The sequence below is a fragment of the Lepidochelys olivacea genome (genome assembly GCF_965140295.1).
Source record: "Lepidochelys olivacea isolate rLepOli2 genome assembly, chromosome: 4".
NCBI lineage: Eukaryota > Metazoa > Chordata > Testudines > Cheloniidae > Lepidochelys > Lepidochelys olivacea.
Genome location: NC_140414.1, coordinates 145,243,085 through 145,268,082, shown reverse-complemented (window position 1 = coordinate 145,268,082; position 24,998 = coordinate 145,243,085). Strand labels below are relative to the sequence as shown.

General features: G+C 41.8%; 1 protein-coding gene across 2 annotated transcripts in view; it reads right to left on the bottom strand.

Moving 5' to 3' along the window:
- Positions 1–24,998, bottom strand: part of EXOC6B (exocyst complex component 6B) — a 449,074-nt gene that overhangs the window by 217,765 nt on the left and 206,311 nt on the right. For both annotated transcript variants that reach the window (XM_084627625.1, XM_084627626.1), the window contains exon 8: positions 23,974–24,042. In XM_084627625.1, coding sequence (XP_084483751.1) covers positions 23,974–24,042 — 69 coding nt within the window. The remainder of the gene's footprint in view (positions 1–23,973; positions 24,043–24,998) is intronic.

Here is a 24,998-nt window from a genome sequence, read left to right as displayed (position 1 = left end):
GTCCTATGATTAACAGAGACACAGGGTCCAAGTCTGCTCTCACTCCTGTTTTACCCCACCATAATGTCATTGTCTTTAATGGAGTTACTCTGATTTTACATTGGTATAAGCAAAATCAGAACCAGAACCACAGTCCCTTCCCCAAAGGGCTGTAACAAACTACAGTAGATAACTAATAGCTCAGTCACAAGGAAAACCATTCAGGCATAATGCGCCTTGTCACAGTGCCAGTTTGAGTTAGTGCAGAAATTTTGGAATCTTGCAGATACCATCCCCAAAAGACTTCGTAGAGCATGATGTGTTTTAAGGAAAGATTTGAAGGAAGTGATAGTCATTTGGCACGTAAGAAGAGGAAAACTGCTAGAAACATATGGGGAAGCATGACATAAATTGCATATATGAATGTAGGAGAAGTTGGTGAGGTGCTTGGAGACCCCTCAAGACGAGAATAAATCATTAGCGTTTCCATTCTCCCATCACACTCTTGTCCTGAGCCCTCCAGTCTAAAGAGAGCCAGTCTCCTCGGTCACACAGCTGACTCCCTTACTTGTAGTGTTTTGTGCAAGTCAGTTTGTTGAGGTTTTATTTAATTCCTCTCTTCTTTCTTTAGAGGGTCCATAACTGTGCACTGGACACTGCACAGGTAAACATCCCCTCCTCCTTGTAGCGCCTTCTATAGATACTCAATATTTGTTCAATTATTTCCTCTTGTCCCCCACCAACTCAACGTCACACAAGCCAGACTAGATAGTATCCACTTTCAGACCCTAGCAACCCAGGCCAGACTCAAACAGATGACTTAGTGGGGAAGAATGCCACATCCAATTTCCAGTCCCCTGTATCAGTCACTTCCCACCCACTTCAGCTCCTTGACTTTATTTTATTTTTTTAACTAGTTTTAAGCAAGGTACAGATTGAAGTAAGTTCCCTGGAATCTGGCCTCTATGGTCAGAGGCAACATATGACAGTGCTAATCAGGTAGCTGCAGGTAACAGCAAAACGCACACAGCTTGTTGCTGCCAGTCAGCTGGAGATGGTCTGAGTTGATTGGTCTACCTCTCCTGGAAGGAAGATCAAGGACTTTGAAGAGAAGCTTCTTCCCATCCCTCTCCAGATGGGGCTGCAAAGCTCTGGTAGACCCGGAAAAGCTTTAATTCACCTCTGGTTTCAAGCATACACTTGTGCTGGTGGGGGAGGGGTGCACGTCTTAGACTGAATTTACAGCAGTTTTTCTACAAAGAGATGAAGATGCACAAGAAGTTTCTCTTGATGGAAGTCAGCCTAACAGCAACTAGTCACAGTTGGAAAGTGGATCTCCTTGGACCTGATGGTGGCTTCTCTCATATGGCTAACTATTGTATGACTCACCAGTTTTCTTACCTCAGTTGCTGATTTGCTTCCAACCGCTCTGAGGATAAAGCCAAGAATAGGTTAACTCGACAGTACAGTTTCTTTAAAAAAAAAAAGCTCCCCCCTTTGGGATGGTTTCACAGCAGCCACTCTCTAAAAGGGACCTGTGTTCCCTCCTCTCAGAAAATAGGGGCATTATCCCTTCTTATTGATGGGATGGCAGTGGAGCATTGTTCTCTCAGTTCAGTCTATAGGAAGGAATATCTATTTTCCATTTAGACGGGGTAAAGCCTTTAATTTCACCATCCTGGCTGCAGCTGGAGTTCCCTTTTAACTGCCTGGCCATGGGAGTGAAGACAGTTTTATACGGAGGAAAATGCTGAAAAGGCCACTTTAATATTCTTGCATGTGAAAAGGTGAGTGCTTTTCATAGTGCTCTGTAATGAGGGTCAGCGGGATATTACACTTCACCATATGGCTAATTTGCACAGCAGGTCAAATGCTCTATTTGCTTTTTAAAGACGGCCCTATAGATCAAGCGACACTAAAACAAAACCAAAGAAGCATGAGTAAAAGATGCCCCCTACTGTTCAAGTCTGGAAATTGCCAGGCAGCAGACAAAAAGGCCAATGCATGGCATTCCAGTCACACAGACGAGTACTACTTCATCACATCTTTACCTTTTTAAAAGAGCAAAAAGTAGCAGTGTGGAAGAGCGTTAGCACGGAGTTTCAGCAAACCAAGCAGCAGGCAGAAAAGGAAAGCTGCTTTAGGGAATCCCAGTTGTATCAATATTTTAATATCCCCACACAGAAACACTTGCCAAACTCCACAGACTGCTCAAAACGAGCTTTCACTCCATTTGCTTGCAATATGAACCTGTGCTAACTGCTGTCACTGTTCCAAGCTGTTGACTAGCTGCCTGACCTTCTGACTAACGAGTGCTCTGTTTATTAGCGTGATGGCCCTTGTAACCTATGTTTGTCTTGGCACTTCCTCCTTGCCGTGTCCCAGGCCTGACCCAAAGAAGAACTTCCCCTGCAGGGGCCAGCAGCAGTCTGCAATACTAGGGGGAAAAAATCTGATCACTAAAGATTATGGAGCCATGGGGCCTGGACTTTTGAAGAGAGTAAACATTCTGATTAACAAGCCTGGCCTTTGTAATCGGTTTCCACCCCTCCCCTCCAGATCAGAGTGTTAATTTATTAAATATTTTAACAAAGGGTCTTTATTATTGGCCTCGGCGTGGCTGGCTCCTTTCATAGTATTATCACCTACATCTAATAAAGCTTTAATTAACTACTGCTTTTCATAACCTCTGACCTAGGATGATAAACAGTTGGGCCATAGTAGCAAAAGGGTAAATCCCAAAGGAGTTTGCATCCTGCTCACACTTAGCAACCCCCCCAGTATAAAATGGATTTGCTTGAACAAAAATCTGTGCATCATTTGCATTGATACTTAATTTCTGTAAAGCACTTTTCATCTGCAACGTTATTCCTAAACATTAACTAATTTATCCTGACAACATCCTTTTTAGTAGATAAATATTTCCATTTTACATACAGGTAAACAAGACTGGATGTCTGGGCAAGAGACTTGCTGTAGCTCAGTGAGAGATCATGGGCTTGATGCAGGAATCACTGGGTGACATTCTGCAGCCTGTGTTGTGCAAGAGGTCAGATTAGATCACCATGTTTTTTTCTGCCTTAAAACCTGCACCTCAGCTCATAGATTCATAGAACAGTTTCAATGACTTGTCCAAGCCCACGTAGAGTCTGTATCAAAGCTAGCATTAGAACTCAGAAGTTACTGGCTCCCCATCCTGCACTCAGATCAGTCGTAATTAAAATTAGTTGTTTCATGAAAAATCTCAGGTTTCAGAGGAGCAGCCGCGTTAGTCTGTATTCGCAAAAAGAACAGGAGGACTCGTGGCACCTTAGAGACTCACCAGTTTATTTGAGCATGAGCTTTCGTGAGCTACAGCTCACTTCATCGGATGCAGCTTTCTTGCCGCTTTAGTCTTCTTTTTACAGGCACTAGCCCGGAAGATGAAGGAAAGCGGCAAGTTACAATAGGCAGAAAGACTGGGTTCCAATCCAACAACTCCACTTCCAGGGTTATCAGAGGAGCTCATCTTCTGCAAACATTAAAAACACAGCCCAAGAGGGACCAAATTCTCCAGAGCTGAGGCAAGGTGCCACCATTCACAAACTGCTGGATGTCCAGGAACTGCACTAATTTGTTTAAAATAGGGCAAATAACCACCACACTAACAATGCCTGCACAACTAGAAATCCCAGCATGCGATATTTCATCTTGATAAAAGCGTCCAGTCCACCATAGGATATACCTCCAGTATTTTCCCATGAGTCAGGCACAAAAAATATGAAATTGGCTTAAAAATTATGAGATGGGGGGGAACACCCACATTTGGGGGTCTTTTTATCTGCCTTCTGTTTTCTGAGTCTTTAGGGTGCACTGAAGTCACATTTTTAAGCTTTTCTCCACCGACATGAGGGCGAGAAAGTCACACTAAAAAAAAAGAAAAGAAAAGAAAGCTGAGATACTCGTATAATCGCTTCTGTGGGAGCTGGGGCTTTAAGCAAAGCACAGAATGCTGCACGCCTCATGATAGTATCATGAGAAATACTGTGCCGATCTAACACCCTTGTTTACTCCCAGGACAGACTCCTTAAGCCCCTACGTTTTGTATAGAGATGTTCGAATGGGGTAAATTCCAAACACGTTTTTCGCACCCTCCTCCTAAGGGATGCCTACACTGCAATCGGGGGGACTGCAGCTTGGACAGGCAGGCTCACACTCGGTGTAGCCTAAAAATAGCAGCGAAGATGCAGCAGTATTTGCATACCTGCCTGCTCAGCACCATGGGTACCTAACTCGCCTCGCTAGCCACTGCTGCTTCACAAAAAGAAAAGGAGTACTTGGTGCCACAAGTACTCCTTTTCTTTTTGCGAATACAGACTAACACGGCTGTTACTCTGAAACCTGCTGCTTCACAGCTATTCTTAGACATGCTCGCTCGATGCTGCCGTGCATACCCAAGCTGCGATCAGTAAGGACATACCTTCTGTAGTCAAGGTCTGAGAGGGTCTGTGTGAAATCCCCACACAATCTAAAACCACAGCCAGGGTCAAAAAAACAACCTGCACTAAGAATCTAGCAAGAATCAGACTTTTAGGAAAACGGCATGCCTAACACATTTTGTCTGAAATTCTGCAAACACTAATCTATATTAACCCCCTTTGGAGCAGTTAAAGTACGAAAGGGAAATCTTGCGTTTCTGGAGAGTATATCCGCTGTTCACTTGTCCCTTTTCTCTATGAAGCTGTGGTCAGGCCATGTATCAGGTGTTTCAGTGTCTATCTATCTTCTATCTATCTACGTTCTATCTTCTCTGTCAGTCTAGAATTCCCCATTTACACCTTTCAGGTTATGCTGAGCTGCTCCACTGTTATAATCACTCACCGGAGTATTTACTCAAACATAATCAGGGCATGTCTACACTTACCTGGATATCGGCACTGCTGCAAGTGTCGATCTAGCACTCTCCCATTGATCTGTACTTCACCTCCCTGAGAAGGGTAAGGGAAGTCAACAGGAGACACTGTCCTGTAGTCATAGTGCAGCGCAGCTACCGCGGTAAGTGGATCTAACTACGGTGACTTCAATTAAGTTATGCACGTAACTGAAGTTGCCTAACTTAGACTGATTTACCGCGGTAGTGTAGACCAGCCCTCAGAGTGTATAATTCTCTCATTGAGTGTCTTTTGTACGTTTTCCAAATCCATTCAGCATCATATTTCTTGCTTTGGATAAACAGTTTTGGGTTCATGCCTTTCCAATAGCCATTACACGACGTTAGGAAGTTATTCTGAAGATACATCCAACACAATAGTTGTATCACAGCTTGCAATCACATCTCTACCTGTCAAGGGCCATCAGATCTTTGATCTAACCTTAGAAATATGCTAGCATGTTTATTTTCCTGCCTAGAGAAGTCAAGCTGAATATAGGAAAGGGCTCCTATTTTAATTCTCAATTTTTTCCTATACTACCTCAAATATGAATCAACAGATGAGAATGATCACACAGTCTTGCCAACTCTCACCATTTGATCATGGGTCTTGTGGTATTTGATGTTGTTCTGAAAGTCCCAGCCTTTGGAATCAAGAGACTGCATGAGAATCTAAGATTTCATTTTTTTAAAAAGCCCTTTCAGTTGCAGAGAAAAACTTTAAAAATGTGGAGTATATCTTGATGGCTCAGAAACCAGGAAATAAATAAAAATTCAACGTTTATTCTTTTTTAAGTTTCATGATTAGAGCCCTGCGTGTATCCACATCAGATCCTTAATCCACAGAAACAGTCCGCGGATGTGGGTACAGATATAGAGTCATAGATACTAAGGGCAGAAGGAACCATTATGGTCATCTAGTCCAACCTCCTGCACAACGCAGGCCACAGAATCTCACCTACCCACTCCTGCGAAAAACCTCTCACCTATGTCTGAGCCATTGAAGTCCTCAAATCGTGGTTTAAAGACTTCAAGGAGCAGAGGATCCTCCAGCAAGTGACCCGTGCCCCATGCTACAGAAGAAGGCGAAAAACCTCCAGGGCCTCTTCCAGTCTGCCCTGGAGGAAAATTCCTTCCCAACCCCAAATATGGCGATCAGCTAAACCCTGAGTATATAAGCAAGATTCGCCAGCCAGATACCCAGGAAAGAATTCTCTGTAGTAACTCAGATCCCACCCCATCTAACATCCCATCACAGGCCATTAGGCCTATTTACCATGAAAATTTAAAGATCAATTAATTACCAAAATCATGTTATCCCATCATACCATCTGCTCCATAAACTTATCGAGTTTAATCTTAAAGCCAGACAGATCTTTTGCTCCCACTGCTTCCCTTGGAAGGCTATTCCAAAACTTCACTCGTCTGATGGTTAGAAACCTTCGCCTGATTTCAAGTCTAAACTTCCCAATGACCAATTTATATCCATTTGTTCTTGTGTCCACATTGGTACTGAGCTTAAATAATTCCTCTCCCTCTCCGGTATTTATCCCTCTGATATATTTATAGAAAGCAATCATATCTCCCCTCAACCTTCTTTTAGTTAGGCTGAGGGGAGACAGAAAGCGGATATCCACAGATTTGCAGGGATCTACTCATGGTTTCTTCAGGCGTTACTCCCGATTTCTGGTTGGCCATACTTATTATAACCAGCAATTTTCAGAATTTACAAAACAGCAGCCTCATCTCTGAAGCAGACTTGAAACACTTTACCTTGAATAGTTACTGGGTTTTGAAAATAATAAAGGTCTAGTTTCCTCACCATAGTTCCTCCCAAACACACATCAGCGTGAAAGGGCCTACGACACGGGTCAGCAACCTTCGGCACGCAGCCTATCAGGGTAATCCGCTGGTGGGCCACGGGACACTTTGTTTACGTTGACCGTCCGCAGGCACGGCCCCCGGCAGCTCCCAGTGGCCACAGTTCGCCGTTCCCGGACAACGGGAGCTGCGGGAAGCAGCACAAGCTTCCCAGAGCTCCCATTGGCTGGGAACAGTGAACTGCAGCCACTGGCAGCTGCGGGGGGGCCGTGCCTGCGGACGGTCAATGTAAGCAAAAGGTCTCGCAGCCCACCAGCAGATTACCCTGATGGGCCACGTGTCGAAGGTTGCCGACCCCTGGCCTATGACCTTGCCCAGCAGTGAGAGGTAGTGCTGGCAAGCTGCTAGGAGAGAGACACTAAGTGCTGTGAGGCTGAAGTGGTCCAAATTGTACAGGAGAGCAGCAGAGAGGACAGACAGTAAAGGCATCTAAATAAACTCCGAGTTTTAATTTCTAGGATCAACCAAAAACCTAAGCACATTTATGGAATGACATCAGCAAATGGGACACTGGAGGTAAGAGAGCAGAATGAATTGAAAACTTTTATAAATCAAAAGTTGAGTAACAGTATTTATAGTTTGTAATATGGCTTTTAAAAATTCACCTGTGTAATCTGACTGACTGAACTGACTAATCTTTCTGTCTGTACTTGAGAGAATGGGCATGAAGCCATCAGCCCCTAGAAAACACCAGTCAGTGGAGAACGCTGCAATATGTCTCCCCAGCAACACTGGCTACAAGTGCACATCAGACCTGTCCTCTGCTCTCTGCATTGGCTTCCCACAGAATATCAATTCAAGGTCAAGGTCTCAGACCTTATCTTCAAGGCCCTCTTTCTACTACAGGATAAAATCCATTTTTGCAGCAGACAGAGCTTTCTCAAGGACTGGTCTGAGACTATAAAACAAACGGTCAAGGGAACGAAAGGACCATCACAAACCACACCACCCTGCACTCCAAGTGCCAGGTGCACTCCTCCAACCAGCCTCTTCTAACACACACAACGTGTACATTTTAAAAACAAAACAAAACAAAACACTACTAAAACAAAACATACACAATTCTCTGCCTGGGGAAAGATAAGAGAGAACAAACAATAAATGATAGATGTCAATCACGTCTCTTACTGCACAATGGGAAGGTCCTCAGATATTACAGTGATAAGAGTGATAAAAGAATGTATCATAGAATACTGAATGGGCACAACTGGCCTCCTCAGGGAAAATTAGATCACTGCTTTCACCGAAGCACTTTATAAAGCAAAATTTACAAAGACTTCAGAGATGGGAGTAGTAAGACTGATAATTCACCTTTACCTTTTACCGGCCATTTTACCTTTACTTGGTCTTTGCATGGTTCAACCGCAGCTGTAATATTGTGACCTGTCGGATAAAAGATAGGATTCCCCACTTTGAATTCTACTTGGAATACAGAATCTAGCTCCTTGGAAACTTAAAACCAATGGCTATTTTCTTAAGAGAAAGGGTGTTTGAGTCCATATGTTCAGGGCTTGGATGGTTAGAGGGTTGTGCTTTCTTTTTAAATAAGTAGAAGGAAAGCCCATGTAGCAGTCAACGCAGAGGACTAGGAGACAAGAGATCTGGGTTCTCTTCCCAGCCCTGCCACTGACCTTGGGAAAGTTAACCTCTCTGTGTGTTTCAGTCCTGCCAGCTGCAAAATGTGGCTAGCACTGCTCACCTTGTACAGGTGCAGTGAGGTTTAATTAGCATCTGTAAACAGCTTTGACAGCCTCGGATGAAAGGTGCCAGAGGAGTTCAATGTAATACAGAAGAAAGGACATTCTGAAGTACTTTTTGTACTTTATACTGAGCAACATAAAGATGTATGAATTTTATGTATGAACAAGCAAAAAAGACGGATGAAATCTTGGATCTGCCAACTCTGATGTCCTTTTAAATAAACTATTCGTGCTCAAGAGAATTTTAATCTTTATTTGCTATAATTAAAGATTGCGGAAATATCAATGCCTCCTGTGATGCTGTCAGATGCCACAAGCTACACAGGGGTAGCTGGGCAAGTACTTTGATGAAAGACCTCCAAGGAATGGTGCACAAAATGGTACTACCTTTTCAGCGAGGAACACTGTACTTTCCCCTTTAGTTCAGTTCTGGATAAACCTATTAGCAAGGCATTGGGAGCTGCTATCTTTTGGGTGCGACATAAAACCAAGGTCTTGAGCACTTCAGTAAATAGGGATTCCAAGGAATATTTTGGGTGTTAGCCCCTGTTTGCTAGCTAAATTCCAACTCAGATAAAATCCATTTTACCTAAAATCCCCTGTACTTTCAATTGGATTAGAGTCTTAACTTCTAGTCCTAAACTGTTGTGTACTGTCATGCCCCTTTAAACAGCTATTACATTACTCCCCAAAGGTGGATCTTAAGGTCAGAAGAGACTATTATCATCGAGTCTGACCTCAAGCATAATACAGGCAATAAAATTTCACCTTGCATACCACTGCTGCAAACAAAGTGGTACTTGTGTACAGTTTTATAGTGTTGTCGTAGCCGTGTCTGTCCCAGGATATTAAAGAGACAAGATGGGTGAGGTAATCTCGTATATTGGACCAACTTCTGTTGGTAAGAGAGACAAGCTTTCGAACTCACACAGAGCTCTTCTTCAGGTTTTATAAAAAGGTGTAAAGCACACTTGGATATTCAGGGTGAAATGGGCTCCTAGTATGATGCAGCCACAATTCTTCTTGAAGAATAATCTATATCTCAGACTATCACTCATATTTTAGTAGGTTTAAATGTTAACCTGAAATGTGTCTTTCTTCAAATTTAACAGTAGTTGATGAATTTGGTACTCCTTCAGTCATTCAGAGATGCCAGAGTTTATTCAGCTATGGTATGACAACCCCTAGCGTATTAGATTTTCAGCTTCTCCAATCCAAATTTTGCCCACCTTACATCATGCTTGGTAAAGTGTGGGGGTTACGTTTACTCAAAATAGGTAAACTATAACAGAACGCAGATGATAATCTTTCCAATCGTGCAGCCCTTTTTAACACTTACAATTCACAAAGCTCCCATTGAGATCCCTACGTACAAGTACTGCTGGATTAGACTTTCAAAATTAAATTTCTAGTATTTAAAAATAGTTTGCATATTTAAAATACATTTAATTTTCACACAGAATTAAATGATTTACAGGTTTTAAACATTTTTCTTTTGGGTTCTTCAAAATGTTCATTTCTATTTTTTTAAATAGCTAAAACAGGAAGAGCACAATATTTGGAACAGCTATGGCTGAAAAGTGATCTGGGGTTTTGATCTTACGGATCTTTAAAAAGTAAGCAATACACTAAACGTTTCCAAAATGACAGCTTTGGCTTTCATATTTCCTTGTAGTGGATGAAAAACAACATGTATTAATTAAGATTCATTGTGAAGAGTAATATTTTTGACTGATGAATACATTTTTATCTCCAAGCAGCAGCAGGGAAACAAGCGTTGAAACACATGATCACGCGCAAGAAGAGAACCAGGGCACTGATAAGACATCAAACAAAAAAGCTTCTCAATTTTTAAAATTTTTATTTTGTTTTATGACAAAACAGTTTAAGAGCGTACTCTTATGGCTGGTAGGCCAAATCATGCATATTCTCCTACCCATCTGTTCTGAGGTCTGATCCATTCTTGTCCTGTGATCAAAGCCACGGATGGACACATGCAAGATGCAGTCTCTATCAATTTTTTAAAACCCATTTAAAATCAACATTTGATTATTTTAAAACATGCTTCTCCTAGAACTACCAAGATATGCACATGCCTAACTGGAGTGATCTGGTGCTGTAACTGGCCTTCCTCATCTGATTCGCCTTCCTAATACCAGTTACCCCATGAATTGCAACATATCCAAGTTAGGTTGTAAAGCTCTTTGTGGCAGGGATCATGTCTTGCCTTTATTTTTTTATTTTTTTTTTAAATAAAGCATCCAGAACACTTTAGGGACCCACTGGGTAAAATACAGCCCTGCTTTCTAAGAGCTGGTGGAATTTTCTGGAAGGGGGACATGGATTTGGGGATAGAGAAAGGTATTTGAAAGGTGATTTTATGGCACATTTTGGACTAACTGGCCTAAACAGAGCTAACAGTAACATTAAAAGCTAGTATACATGTCTACATTGCTTTTCATCCTCAAAAGCTTTATAAACACACTGAATATAAGCTATATGCAGAAATCACTTCAGTGCCTCTGTGAAAACTTGTGTGACTGAGAAATTCATTAGTCTCTCTGTGCCTCAGATCACCAAATCTGTAAAATGGAGATAATAGCACAACCCTACCTCACAGAGGTGTTGTGATGACAGAGACATTAAAAGACTGTGAGCTGCTCAGAGAGGCCATAAAAGTATCTAAGATCTATAAGGCAGAACATTCTGTTCTGTTGACAAGGCAAGGAAGACTTGTATGAAGGCGAAATATGATTAACCAAATCACTAATGGGCTAGAGCACTGTGTTAACATTAACAAAACAGGCAAATACATTTCTCTTGAAGATGTACATTAGGGCCACTCAGTAAATCCTGCATGGGAGAAAATGCCACTTCTAACAGATCTGACAGCACAAAGTGAGCACATGCCAAAGTGATATGCATATTCAAGTCCCTATACTTTAACAGCGAAGGAGGAATCCAAATCTATTTTGCAGTGAACACTTCTGCTCGATATCCTATACAAGGAAGCTGGTGTTTTAAGTTTTGACTGACGAGACCTTTACGTGGTGACATGCTGCAGGCTAAAAGAAAGAAGCCAATCTCAGACCAGAACTGTGTAACATTTTAAAGAAATTACTGCATGCTCAAACAATGGAATATTTGTCAAAGTACAACTTGATCACCAGAATTCATCTGTTTTTCATAACTACACTTGACCTAAACTACATTGACTGAACAAGGTAGCCTGTGTTTTTCAGTCTGGAAAATATGGCTTTTCAACTTTAAAAAAAAAAAATTTAAAGACCACACTAAAGAAACACTAGTTACAAAATGACTGTGGCCCAGAAGACTGAAGTGCATTAGGATTTAGCCAAGGATGACGAAGAATGATTTTTCCTTGTTACAACAGCAAGCAGCTAGTAATCTTCAGGTCATATTTTTGGCAGTCTCCCCTTGTTTCAGCTACCCTCCACACTTAAGCCCAGGAATGTCTGCCTTACTTGTATGTTGGTTTCCATTCTTTCCTCTATTTCCAGTCTTCCTTTCCTTAGGTTACCCCAGCATCCTGAGGTCATGATGAATGGATACAATAGTGTGGTATTTATGGTTTCATACCGTGTTTTAAATTCTTCATTAAAACTTTAATAGTGAGCTGACATGAAAATCCTCCAGTTCTCAAGAGATTACCACTTTTCCCACCAGAAGAACCAAATGCAAAGACTTCATGCGAGGGAGAGGAACAATTATTTCTCAAGTATAAGCTGTGCACACTGGCAGGAGCTTGGTCTAGCCTACTTCAGGAAAAGTCCATTCCAAGAATTAGCAAAGGAGGATTTATTCATATGAGTAGTATATAGTTCCACTGATTTCAAAGAGAACACTCACTGAGTAAGGTAATAATCATGGTCAGAGTTGCAGAATCAGCCCCTAGGTACGATGAACAACAAAACTACAGGGCATAGTGGGGACAAGGAAACAGGAAGACCACAGAAAAGGACAAAGGGAGACAATGTTTTTAAGAGAGCATTAGCTGCAAAGAATTCAGGTAATTAATTTTGTTCCTGTTTTGCATTTTGCCTTTGTAATAACCACCTCTTGTCACAGAACTAGTAATCTCTGACAGACAAACTCTGCATTAGTTGCCTGGAAAAGGACAAAGGGAAATGCGCTACTAAATGGGAGACCTTTGCACTAGAAAAAAAATGTTATGCCATTAAATTAAAGATGATTTTATTTTAAGGTTTCTTTAGTAAAGAAGAGGCTCCTCTTTCTATAAATTCAATTGCAGGCTCAGAAATTAGCAAAACCATCCATCGCACATATTGTCTTAGTTTCAAGTGAAAGAACATTTACTCATTTTTAAAACTGATATGTGACATTTTAAGCTTGGGAAATCGTTTGTTAAACTCGCACATTTGTTTTGCTCTCTTAACCAGGAGCTCCAGGGAAAAAGATCTTGGCCGCAAAAGTGAGAAGTTTATTTTATTTTAGCATGTGTACTGCAGACTATTGTCCTCTCAGCACAGAACAGAAGGCAGTTGTATAAACCCATTCAACAATGTGATCAAACCCCCACTGTTGGGATGAGAGGAGAGTTCAGTCTCTATGACACATTAAGTCCTTAGCCTCTCTGCTGAGACTGCCAACAAGTGGGGCTAGTTAGTTCCAGTTACTATGATGGCTCTTACATGCACAGGAGAGAGACAGACTCACCCCCTTCAGACTTTTGGCTAAGATCACATACAATATCAATGTAATATTGGATACCTCCTCTGTCAGGGGAAGGACTTGGTGATCTAGTAGCTGTTTTCCATCTCTAGACTTAACCACCAGATGGTTACTCCTTTCAGTCACTACCAAAATAGGCTGAATTCAGACAGGCAATCTAGACACTTCATAGCAAATTACTGACCAAAAATGGACCTGAAGTGCAGTAGTTCTCTGAAAGATGGCACCTCCTACACGACTAATCTCCTACTGCCCGGATTCACAGTCAGATCTGCTTCCTTTTCCAACTTAACGAAAAGTTTGATCTTTTTATAAACCCTGTTAACACCGCAGAACCAATATAGCTTATAGGGTGGAGTCCAACAGTTTAGGACTTGAGGTTGGATGGAGAGCGGCAGAAGCAAGGGGGAGGATTTATTAAAAACCATGCTGAGAGAAAGTTTAACAATGTTAACGCACTACATTAAAAGACAAAGGGCTCTAAGAAATAAGTGAAACGAGAAAGTGCACTAAAAAGAACAAACATGAAAGGGTTAAAACCACCAGGATTCTTACACACACAAAGAAACATGGCATTCAACAGTGAGGGCTTATGTGCCTCCATCCACCTACTAGACAGGCACATTTGTAGGTACCTCAGGACGCTGGTACCTCAGGATACCATCCCCCTTCTTTTGTGCCCCTCCCCCAAAAAACAACATGCAGATGGCAGTAATTATGGGTTTGCAGATGACAGTCAGGTGAGGAACTTACAATGACTAGGTAGAGGAAAAGTTGGGGATAGGTATTACATACACACACATAAGGACCTCAGGTCACTTAGGTTGTATGATGGAGTCCTTGACTCTACCCTTTGTCTTTTTAGGCTGTAAGCTCTTTGGGAAAGGGACAGTGCTGCCCTGTTTGTATACCATCACATTTTTCCACTCCACAGCATAAACAACTACGCACTACAGCAGGGGTGGCCAACCTGAGCCTGAGGAGCTGCCAGAATTTACCAAGGTACATTGCCAAAGAGCCACAGTAACACGTCAGCAGCCCCCACATCAGCTCCCCCTCTCCCAGCGCGCCCGCCCACTGGCAGCCCCGCCAATCAGTGCCTCCCCCTCCCTCCCGATCAGCTGTTTCGTGGCATGCAGGAAGCTCCGGGGGCGAGGGGGAGGAAAAAGGGCACTGCAGGCTCAGAGGAGGGGGCGGGAAGGGGTAGAGTTGGGGCAGGGCCTGAGCAGTGAACCCCCTCCGCCCCCGCAAACTGGAAATTTGGCGCCTGTAGCTCTAGCCCTGGAGTCGGTGCCTGTACAAGGAGCCGCAGATTCACCTCTGAAGAGCCGCACGTGGCTCCGGAGCCCCAGGTTGGCCACCCCTGCTCTACAGCATCACGTAAACTAGAGCAGTTTGGCAGGATTGCCTCGGGAAGCATGCTTAGGTGCCCTGTGCTTTCATAAACAAGAGAACTCACTAAGCACCCAAGATACAATTTTTTTCTTGTTATTCCCACGTTAAAACAAAGAGGTGGTAAAATAAAATGGTATTTGATTTTTTCAAGCAGCTGTTGTGCAAGATGCACAGCCCTTGGGCTACAAGACCTTTACGGTGATGCCCTCAGTCTACAATTTTCAGCATTACAGTCACCATCAGAAACATATATCCTTTGACTAAAATTTGCAGCTATTATTCAAAAGAACAGGTGCTACTTTTATACAGCATTATACACACAAACACACACACAGCTTTTCATCCTGAAGGAGCCCAAAGCCTTTAAACTATGTACTACAGGAACACTGAAATACAACCACTTCCGGGGTGAGAGGGCATTAGAAAAGCTGGATGCAGTAAATTATGCAACAAGATGATGCGGTTTAACAGCACAAGGCAAATCCCTAGTCTCATAACAATTTCTGTAGAATCTTAAGTGTCCATGTGTAGCACATAGGACCTCTGATTTTTTAAGATTTCACCCCACAGATCCACAAACAGTATGCCTCTTAGAACTCAAATTAACAACTTCAGAAGGCTAAAGCGACGAATCATTTGTGCCAGATTTTAAACCTGTGATTCCAGGGAGTCCAGGTTTTGCAAAACTGAGTCAGCCTCGAAGCTATATGCAATTTTATTATACATACTGCAAAATACATTACTGCACACAGAGTGCTTATCAGATCAGATCTCAGAATCTTTGCTCTTGCCTCATGTCATCCATATAACATGACCTAAGTAGACCACCAGTTGCAGTTTGAAGAGGCACTGGTATTCAGAACATTACTCAATGTGTTTCTCTTATCTCTCCATCATTAAAACATCACCATCCCATCAGATAGCAAGCCGCTTTAGTACCACACTCTTGGAATGCAAGGGCATCATTTGTTCATTGTACATGCTGTGCCTTATTTCCACATTCTCCTGAACAAAGGCATGTGCCCCTGAAATAGCGGGTGTATGCGTCATAAGTCTGTCCTGTAAATTGCACACCCCTTCCTGAATAAGTATTTGTAAACAGACGGAGAATTAACTTTCAGCCAACTCAAGATCCTTCATAAAAAAGAGACTGTATTCAAAACAGGATGACAATCATTTCCCAACTAAGGTACACACAGGTACTTAAACTACATATGTAGCAGGGAAAGAGCAAAAACACAGCTATGCACCAAGCAATTCTATTCTATTCTATGTGATTCACAGAAACAGGGTGGCTAATTATTTCACAGTCCTCTTTAGGAATGGGAGTTTCTGGTCAGCTTGAGTGTCAGAACTTGACAATTCTCAGGAGCTATGTCGGGAGAAAATATGTTGCTTTAGTAATGCAAATAGTTGGACCGTACGAGACAAACTCACATTCATAACTTTCTTTACAAGCTACATTTTAAAGGTTCACACTTTTCACTTACTCTATTGAATATAAACACTCTTAGGAACCAAGGGTACCAAACTTCTGGGTACTATAAAGTAACAAAATAAAAGGCGGATATCACATAGACACGATTGGTATCACTTGCTAAAAAAAAAAAAAGAGAGGAAATGAATTCAGTATGCAGAATGTCAGGCTAAGAGCATGGTCTGACAATCTAGTGGCAAGACCCTGCACTTCCATGAGACAATACAATCCAGGCACAACTCAGAGGCGTGGGGCACCATCAATGTAGGGGCAGTAGATCATATTCAGTCCCAGAAGGTAGTCTCCTACTGTTCAACTGCATCACCTACAGCTGTTTAAGGAGTGGTTTTGATCCAGCTGTGGAAAGAACAGCAGCTCCAAAGTAGAAATCTGAGGGTGGGAGGAGAGGTTTAACATGGGAAGATCTGCTAGGCAGGCAGAGAGAACCTTTTCCCCTCCAGTTTAACCGAGTTTTGCCTAGGAAAACAAACTTAATGGAGGCTGACCTTGTTCTCACTCTAATCCAATACACTTTCAGAAAACTCTTTTCAGATCAGTGTTCCTCTTCAGCACTGGCTCCATCACTGTGGTGTTCCTCCTGAGAGGTCACTGCACCTTGACACCACCACGGAAGATCTTCACCATAACGTCAGAGCGTTCTTCAAACTCAGAATGTTTCTGTGACCCTCTCACAAACTCAGCAAGGTCAGTCTGGGTCAGTATTTGAGCAAAACAAGAAGTAGTGCTGGGGATACTGAAAACTCAATCCATTCCATGTTCTGGACCATTTAAAATGAATAATCTCTCATGACGAGCTGTTGTCTGAGTCCTGACCCCTTACCTTCCGCGGAGCAACTAAGACTGTTGGTTAACCCCTTATTTTAACCACTGGGATAACAACTGATGTGATTGAATCAAGAGAAAAAGCAAAGTTATGCTTTAAAGTTTAAATGTATCTGCAATTTGCTAGTCTACATATGCAGTGTAACAGACAGGTAAGGCTCACCTAGTTTTGTAAATAAATAAAAAATGGTGATCACTATGAAAGGGACTTGAAGCCCTGGATTAATCATGCTTTGCAACCCCTACCTTCAGGTGACAAGGATCCTGCATTTGGGTTATAGTACGTTGCCACTATATTTAGGAGGAATTATATGTTTTTTCCCTAACATGGCTGTTTTCCAAACTGAGTACTTGGAGAGCCAACACTGTGATCATATCTAGCCAGCTTAGAACGAACACTGATTTCTCTGCTTCTTCTTTGATCGAAGTCAAGTTGTATCCCCATGGGTAGTAAGGTCACAAGGTTAAAAGAGCAATATGACAATTACAAAAAGTTAAATCTATGGCCACTACAGACAGACACACTAGCCAGGGTCCATTAGCACGTAGTACAGAGCAGTTATCTCAGGTCACTGACACCAGTTCACTCTAATGGCTTTTCCTGTGTCCTTATCAATCCAGTGCACAAAGTATCTCACCCTAGCCTTTCCCTATGATCTCAGTACCATGTTTACAGCTATCTAACTCCACCAGGCACCGGTGAGTCAGCCAACTCAGCAGACAGTGAGATACGCCAGAACAGAATGATGGGACAATCTGCAAAGCAACTGAGATGAACTAGGAGTTAGATATTTCTAGAAGGAAAAATTTCCACTAAACAAAAAAAAAAATCTCAAGAGAAAAGGTGAAACTTTTTAATAGCTTTACATTCCCAAGGACACAGTGAAAACAAACTTCACAGCCCTGATCTAGAAAATAAGAATTAACAGACCCTCCACATTACAGTATCAGTGAATAAAATAAATATGTGTTTCAAAGAAGAAAGCATCTCTTTTAGTATGAAAAAGAAGTCTGCAAGCTACATTACTTGAACAGTAGTTTCAAGAATAAGAGTGATGATCAGATCTTAAAAGAGAAACTACTCCAATCCCTATTACAAAAGCATGAGCAGATGAGATTTTTATCTATACTGTAGCACCTCTAATCTTGCAGAGTTGGGCAAGGAGCGAAAAGAAAAGTAACCGTCACAATCAATATTTCCAAGAGGCAGACAAAGCAACAACTGGCAGTCACCAGTGCAAATGAAATATTAGAGCAGAAAGTCAGAAAGAAGAGGAACATGAATACAACAGAGAAGGGACTATTAGGAGGGAGGAAAAGTGCTAGGACAAATAAATAATGACATTTAAGTTATGATTCTGGAAAGAGACTCATATGGTCTCTCAAGAACTCCAGATTTAATCTGCTCATTGAACGTAAAAGGATGTTATTTCTAACCATCAGTGCCAAAAATTCAGCCTGGAATCTGAAAGTCAAGCTGGGTTCCCTTGTGCCTCGTGAATCACTAACTGTATACATTCTGCAATCAACACTCGATTAACAATTCTGCGGACGCATGAGTCCAGCTCCCATTCCCAAAGCTGTGCTGGCTCTGAAGGACAAACTGAAATAGAGCAGTAAACACTTGCTGCAGTCACTGAAGTAAGCAAATGGCTGAATACTTCCAGAGAGAACACCTGCGTACGTGAGGAGTAGGAAAGGGCACATTTTACATAGTTTTGAGAGTTGAACCCCACTTTTAAGGGCAGGTCTACAATGGGAGAAGCCCTCTCATCATCCTAGCGCTGTCTACACTGGGAGTTAGGTCAGCGTAACGGCGTCGCTCAGGGGTCTGGAGTTTTCACACCCCTGAGCGACAGTTATACCGATGTAAGTTTATAGTATAGACCTGGCCTAGGACAATAAAGTGACTGATGAAAGGGGATGAGATGAAAACAGGAGCAGAGCTGCATAAAACCTTAAAGCACTGTCTACTGTAGATTTTTTTTTTTTTTAAATAACTCTGTAGGCCACTTGACCTTTACCCGAGGCTGATCCCACCGTAGGCAGGATCAAAGCATGGGGACTGCCCACACCAGTCTTTACACGTGTGTAAAGTATCTCGAGCTAACTGGCAATCAATTAACTTAAGTTAAAAAAAAAAAAAAGAGAGGTCTAGAGAAGACAAAATGAACACTTGACAGGGTAGGTCTACACAGCCCTCAGACGTGAGCCTCCCAGCCTGGGTCAACAGACTCGGCTTAGCAGGGCTTGCATTAATGCTCTAAAAACAGCTGTGTAGACAGTAGTGTGAAGCTGCAGCTCAGGTCGCAGAACAACTCCGAATCCCTGTCTACACAGCTATTTTTAGAGCACTAGCGTGAGCCCTGCTCACTCACGTCTATTGATCCAGGCTGGGAGGCTCGCTTCTGCAGGCTCTGTAGACCTACCTAGAAAACAATATTCATGGCCTGAACTAGGAACTTTGTTCTCCCTTTAACATTTCTGCACACCACAGCCAAAGGTGTTGAACTGCACCGACAGTAAGTATTCAGAAGTGTTTCAAATGATTTTAAAAAACCAAACCTTTTCCTTCCAGTCTCCTTTATCCAGAATCACAGTGTCACCTGCCAGTTCCAAGCAGATTCCTCGGCAACTGTAGCGGATTTTGTTTTTGACTGTCTCACTGCTGCTACATTCCAGGTTTGGGATAAGTTCCCCTCTCTACACCCTTCAGTTTACAGGACACATAACACAATAATCAATTTTCATTTTATATTATGTAAAGCAAAGCAATTCCATCTCTTGGGTTCGAAATCCAAGACTGCCAACAGCTATACAGATGCCACACGAGATAAACAAACCATCTAACCCAAACCCAATCTGTCCTACTTTACTTTGGATATTGATCAAACCAGCTTTTCTATGAGTTACATTTGGGTGAGGGAAGACCTAGTATATAATAAATATCAATGGCAGATTCATTTCACCCAAATACTGTAGTTTCATCTCAGCTTTGTACAGGGATCCATTAACCAATTCTGCATACTGATCCATTACCTCTGAAAAGACCACTAACGTAATGAAGTTGTAGATTTATAGGCTAATTGTAAGTAAATGTCTTTAAATATATTGCTGCTAAACAGAAAGTGGGTATATTCTGTCATTTGTGTGTATCCGACGGGGGGTTAACTTTGGTCGACTGGTTAGAATAGAGGAGAGGCAGGGTTTTGTTCTAGGCTCTCTCCCTGACTCCCTGTGCTACTTAAGGCAAATTGCTTAGCCTCACTGTGTCTCAGTGATGATGCATTTGCTCTCTCAACTCTCTAGTTCATTTTTTGCATGCAATTCCAGGATTTAAAATATTAATGTCTGTGTTATCCAGAGATCCCAAGCAGAATTAGGGCCCCATTATGCTAGGCACCGTACAAGCATATCAGAAGAACATATCTGTGTCCCTGTCCCAAACAAAGTACACTATAAGCCGTTAAAAGAGGAGAGGGGTACACCACATACACACAGGTTTTATGTGCATTTGTCATATTTTCTCTTGCTTGTATATATTTAAAGTGGCGTCTATCTCCATCTGGCTCCACAGCCATTATTAGTCAGCTGGTTTCTCAGAGTAAAGGATTGCTGACAAATAGTCCCATAAAGCATCCCTATCATAGCCTGTCTCCCCTAGCTCTGTTACCAAGTCAAGGACCAATTCTCAATTAACCACAGCCTGACCCTTGTTCACTTTCTTTCCCTCTCCTCTGCCCTTCCTGCAAAAGTTCAGCGCTTCCTGGAAAAGTCTCACTGCCTGTTTGATATTGTACTTCGCTTTAGTTGCTGAAGGAAGGATTTACAGGTGCCTGGCCCCGTCTGCAAGACCATGACCGAAAGCTGACCTCATGTTACAATATGTGAACTCCTGCCCTGCTGATAAGGCTGGCAGATATGAGTAGGATTTTTCAAATAATCCTTTGGGAATTTATAAGCAGCACAGCCATAAAACCGAGGTGACTGGAAGGTCGATTTCACTAAAAATAATAAATATTGCAATGTTTATTCAAAGTAGGCCTTTGTAACTGCAGGCCAAGCACTTAGATAACACTATTGTAAATGACAAATATTAGGAGGTTTTGGTAACTATTATATTATGAGCCTTCCGTCTGACACTGATGTGGCCATTTCCCTTGGTACTTGTCCAATCTTTGATATTGTTCAACACTAGCTGGGCCTAGAAAACCAGTTCAGGATTCAACCACAGGTCAGGAAAAGGATAATTTTCCTTTATGGTTGCTTGCCTTACTTCCCTGCTCTTGCTTTACACACGTCTTCTTGACAATTCTGCCTTTTTCTTGCTTCTTCTAGGCCTTTTGGCTGAGATTCTGTATTGTAGGGGTTTGGTCTAGTGGGCTCATCAGAGGACTGGGGAGAAGAGCTCCTAAATTCTAATCCCAGCACTGTCGCCAACTCCTTCTGTGACCTCACTGCCTCAGGTTTTTCCGTCAAATGGGAATAACACCTACCTACCTCTTCCACAGGGATGTGGGGAGGGTTGATGTTTACAATGCATTTTGAAGATGGAAAATGCTATAATAGTGCTAAGTATTAATATTTGACACAGCAATTTTAGTATCTCAGAGCACTTTACAAACATTGAGTCCCACGCCTACGTGAGGCAGAAAGGAATAATAATTTAATCATTCAGACATGTATCCATTGGGGGTCTATATTCTATCCCCAGAAGAGGGATGGACTTCATCTAACATGACTCTTCCCATCTCAAGTTACTTTTTGAGCACATCAAAGAGGCTCCAGGTGCACTCTCTCCCAGAGCATAGTGGCTGGCTAGTGGTTTACTTCCAGCTGCAGCCGAAAGCAATCAAACAGCGGCGTGGAGCGTTAGCCTGGAATCTGTTTATAGAAGTAGCATTTCTCTAGCATACAATAGGGGAATATACAGCCATGTTCTATATATGATAAAGGATGAACAGTAAAAGCACCATTATGTAAACCAGAATATAATGTCAATCTAGAAGATAAATATGCACTACAGACTGCAATACTCTGAACATACACTGATGCAAAAAACTAATGTCCTGTTTTCACCCTTTACGTAATAGCATTATATACAGCCTTCTATTAAACAATGATATGCAAAGCTATGAGAACAGAGCCTCTGATTTTGCTTTAAATTAAATATACATATACACCTATGTACAACTGAAGTTTTTCCAAATCAAATGACACTTTGAAATGTACCAAGGGCTTCAGACAATGGTAAGCACACTCGCACACTCCCTGAAGCAGGCATCCAACATGTAGTATTTTGTCTTTGTCCAAGACAGAGTACACTCAAAATAGAACACATTCTGGGTAGGTTAACTTTCTATTGCCAATGAAGTATCATGGCATTGTAGCCAAAGCTATATAATTACTAACAGATGAAGACAAAAAGGTTATATTTGCATTTTTATGATGATTTCTTTCCTTTAGCAAATTCATGTGTAGGTATTGCTGGGGGGGGTGGGGGGGGCAGGACTGGCTTTAGATGTACCATAAAAGAAACAACTCTGTTAGGTCTGTCTCCACAGCTGCAAGGGAGGCAAAGCTGCTCGATTACATGCAGAAACCATGCACTCTTCTTATGTGCTGGCTTGACTTTAGAGGGTTCTCCTGTGGCCGAGAAAGCTGAAGACCTTTCTTCAGCAACTGTGGGTTACTGTCATTAAAGAACAGCTGCAGACGAATAGGTCTTTGGATTTCCAGTTTGAAAGGCTCAGATGAATTACTGCAGCAGTCTAAAAATTATGACACAAGGGAGTAATGGCTGAAGTGTCACCCACAAAGGTCATTTTCTCTGCTCATATTGAAGGGAGTAACTTTTTATCAATATACTGGAAGGCCTGGAAAACCACATTTTGTCTAGCAACCTACCAAAATTAGAGGTGAATTTTATTGGATTTTAAGTGGACCCACCCTTCTAAACAAAGCAAGTATTTAGAATTCTAGATCCATCATCTCAAATGTGGACAGAAAATTAACGGGCTCTAAAGTTGCTGATGATCTATCTATCTTGGGGCTTTATACTGCCAAACATCACCTCAGTGCCTTCCAAGTAAAGATGATCGCAAATTCCCTAGTGGACTTCACAAAGTCTCTGGTTTGTCTCTGGTTTTCAAAATAAAAGCTCTTGGTTTTGTTGGCTGGTTGACTGATTTGTTTGTTAGTTACAAATTTTTATCTTTGTATTTTTTTTTTATTTTTTTTTGGAGGGAAATATTTGGGTAAGTAGGAGTGCCAATGTGGTAGGTAACATTTTTGCTATTGTGGGAAGGTTTCCACCATTGTGTGTAACTGATGATCAGGGTCACATGATTATTTTTCTCTTAATATACAACAGTGATCAAGAACTGACTAAAATGCAGCAGAAAATGGTCTTATCACTTACACAGCCATGTAAACATATCTTGATGTTTTTCAGGGCAGATAAAATGGCAAAAGTCCGACTTCTAGAAAGCTTGAGCCAAGACAGTAAAACTGTGGATTTAGTTACATACCATATGATTTTAAAGATTGGAAATTCTCCAGTCTTCAAAAGAAGGAAGGTGCAATAAACAACCACCACCACCTAAAACTGCTGTCTTTCTTGATTACTCAATACATTACTTTGCATTGATATAACAGTTATTTTGATTAAAGAAGAATTATTTTAGGGAAATATATTTAAGCTAGAAATTGTATTTGGCTCCTTATAAACCTCAAAGCTGTTGTGGCTGAAGAAAATGGTTTATATATCTTTGCAGTCTGCCAATATAAAATAGCTGTTTGGTTTTTACTCAAAGTCCTTCCTCTACTGTGGGCTCCCAATGTTGCCCTTGCTTCCCTTTGTCACATGCTGCTGAGATTCTAATTTTACTAGATACTGCATTTTCTCTCAAGGTGAACATAAGCAGACACTAATACTTGTTATGCAACAGGTTCTTTCCAAGACTGTCTACATAGATATAAGGAGCTGCACCTAATCTTGCCATTCAAAATCAGGGTAAACTTCCGTGCCATTTGTACAAACTGTACAGTGAAAACACCATCGTAGACCTACTTACCAGTACAGAATATATGTGCAAGCATCGATACACGGGCGAGAAATCCACCAAATCCTGGGCACCAGGCACCTACAAAGACATGAAATGGAAAACAAGAGGATCAACATATAATCTACAAAGCAACTGGCTACAAATAAAGTACATAGTGTGTGGGAATATACAGACATACTATAGACTGCATGCTGAGGATTTCAGTTATAATGAATTTCAATAGCTAGTAAGTACTGTTCAGTGTTTGATTTTTAAAGCAGGAGCAAGCTGACCAAAGCAGCAAAATTCAACATATGTTGCACCCAGCACTCCGAGCATCAATCTCTCTAAAAAACACATACCGTCTTCATATCCTTTGTTAGTCATCTCAGCAGAGAGGCAAAAGATGTGACCAGCCATGGTTGCTAAATGAGCTGTTGGTCCTTGATAAGGGTTGAGGCATGTTGGCAGAAGCTGTCACTGACTTGATCTGTGCCGCACCTGGCCAGCAGGAAGGTACTTCTCCAGGACTGGCATCAACACTTAACTCACTTAAAGGACAGGTTGAGCCATTTTTTAAAAACTGCTTACTGAGCCTGCCGCAGGGCTGAGAAAGCACACACGGGAGAGGCAGAAAGTACGAGACCGTAGAAAACTGTGCATGAATGTGAGGTTCAGCATTCACAAGCTTCACCCTATGGATCTATTCAGGTCAGTCATGTACAATCACAGGCAACGGGCAGTCGAGTGGGATTACCGATATCAATAGCTTGCTCCGATCTTTTAAAACAAAACCTAAATGTACTAATTGTCCACAGGAGCTAAGTAAACGTGTGCTCCTATCACTCTTACCTCACCGTGTTATGTCTTAACTAGATTTCAAGTGTAGACTTAGGGCTTATTTACATTGCAGGGGTTACAGCAGCAGCTTCGTAGCTATGCCACCGTAACCCCAGTGTGTAGATGGGGGAGGTTTAGGTTGGATATTAGGAAAAACTTTTTCACTAGGAGGGTGGTGAAGCACTGGAATGGGTTACCTAGGGAGGTGGTGGAAT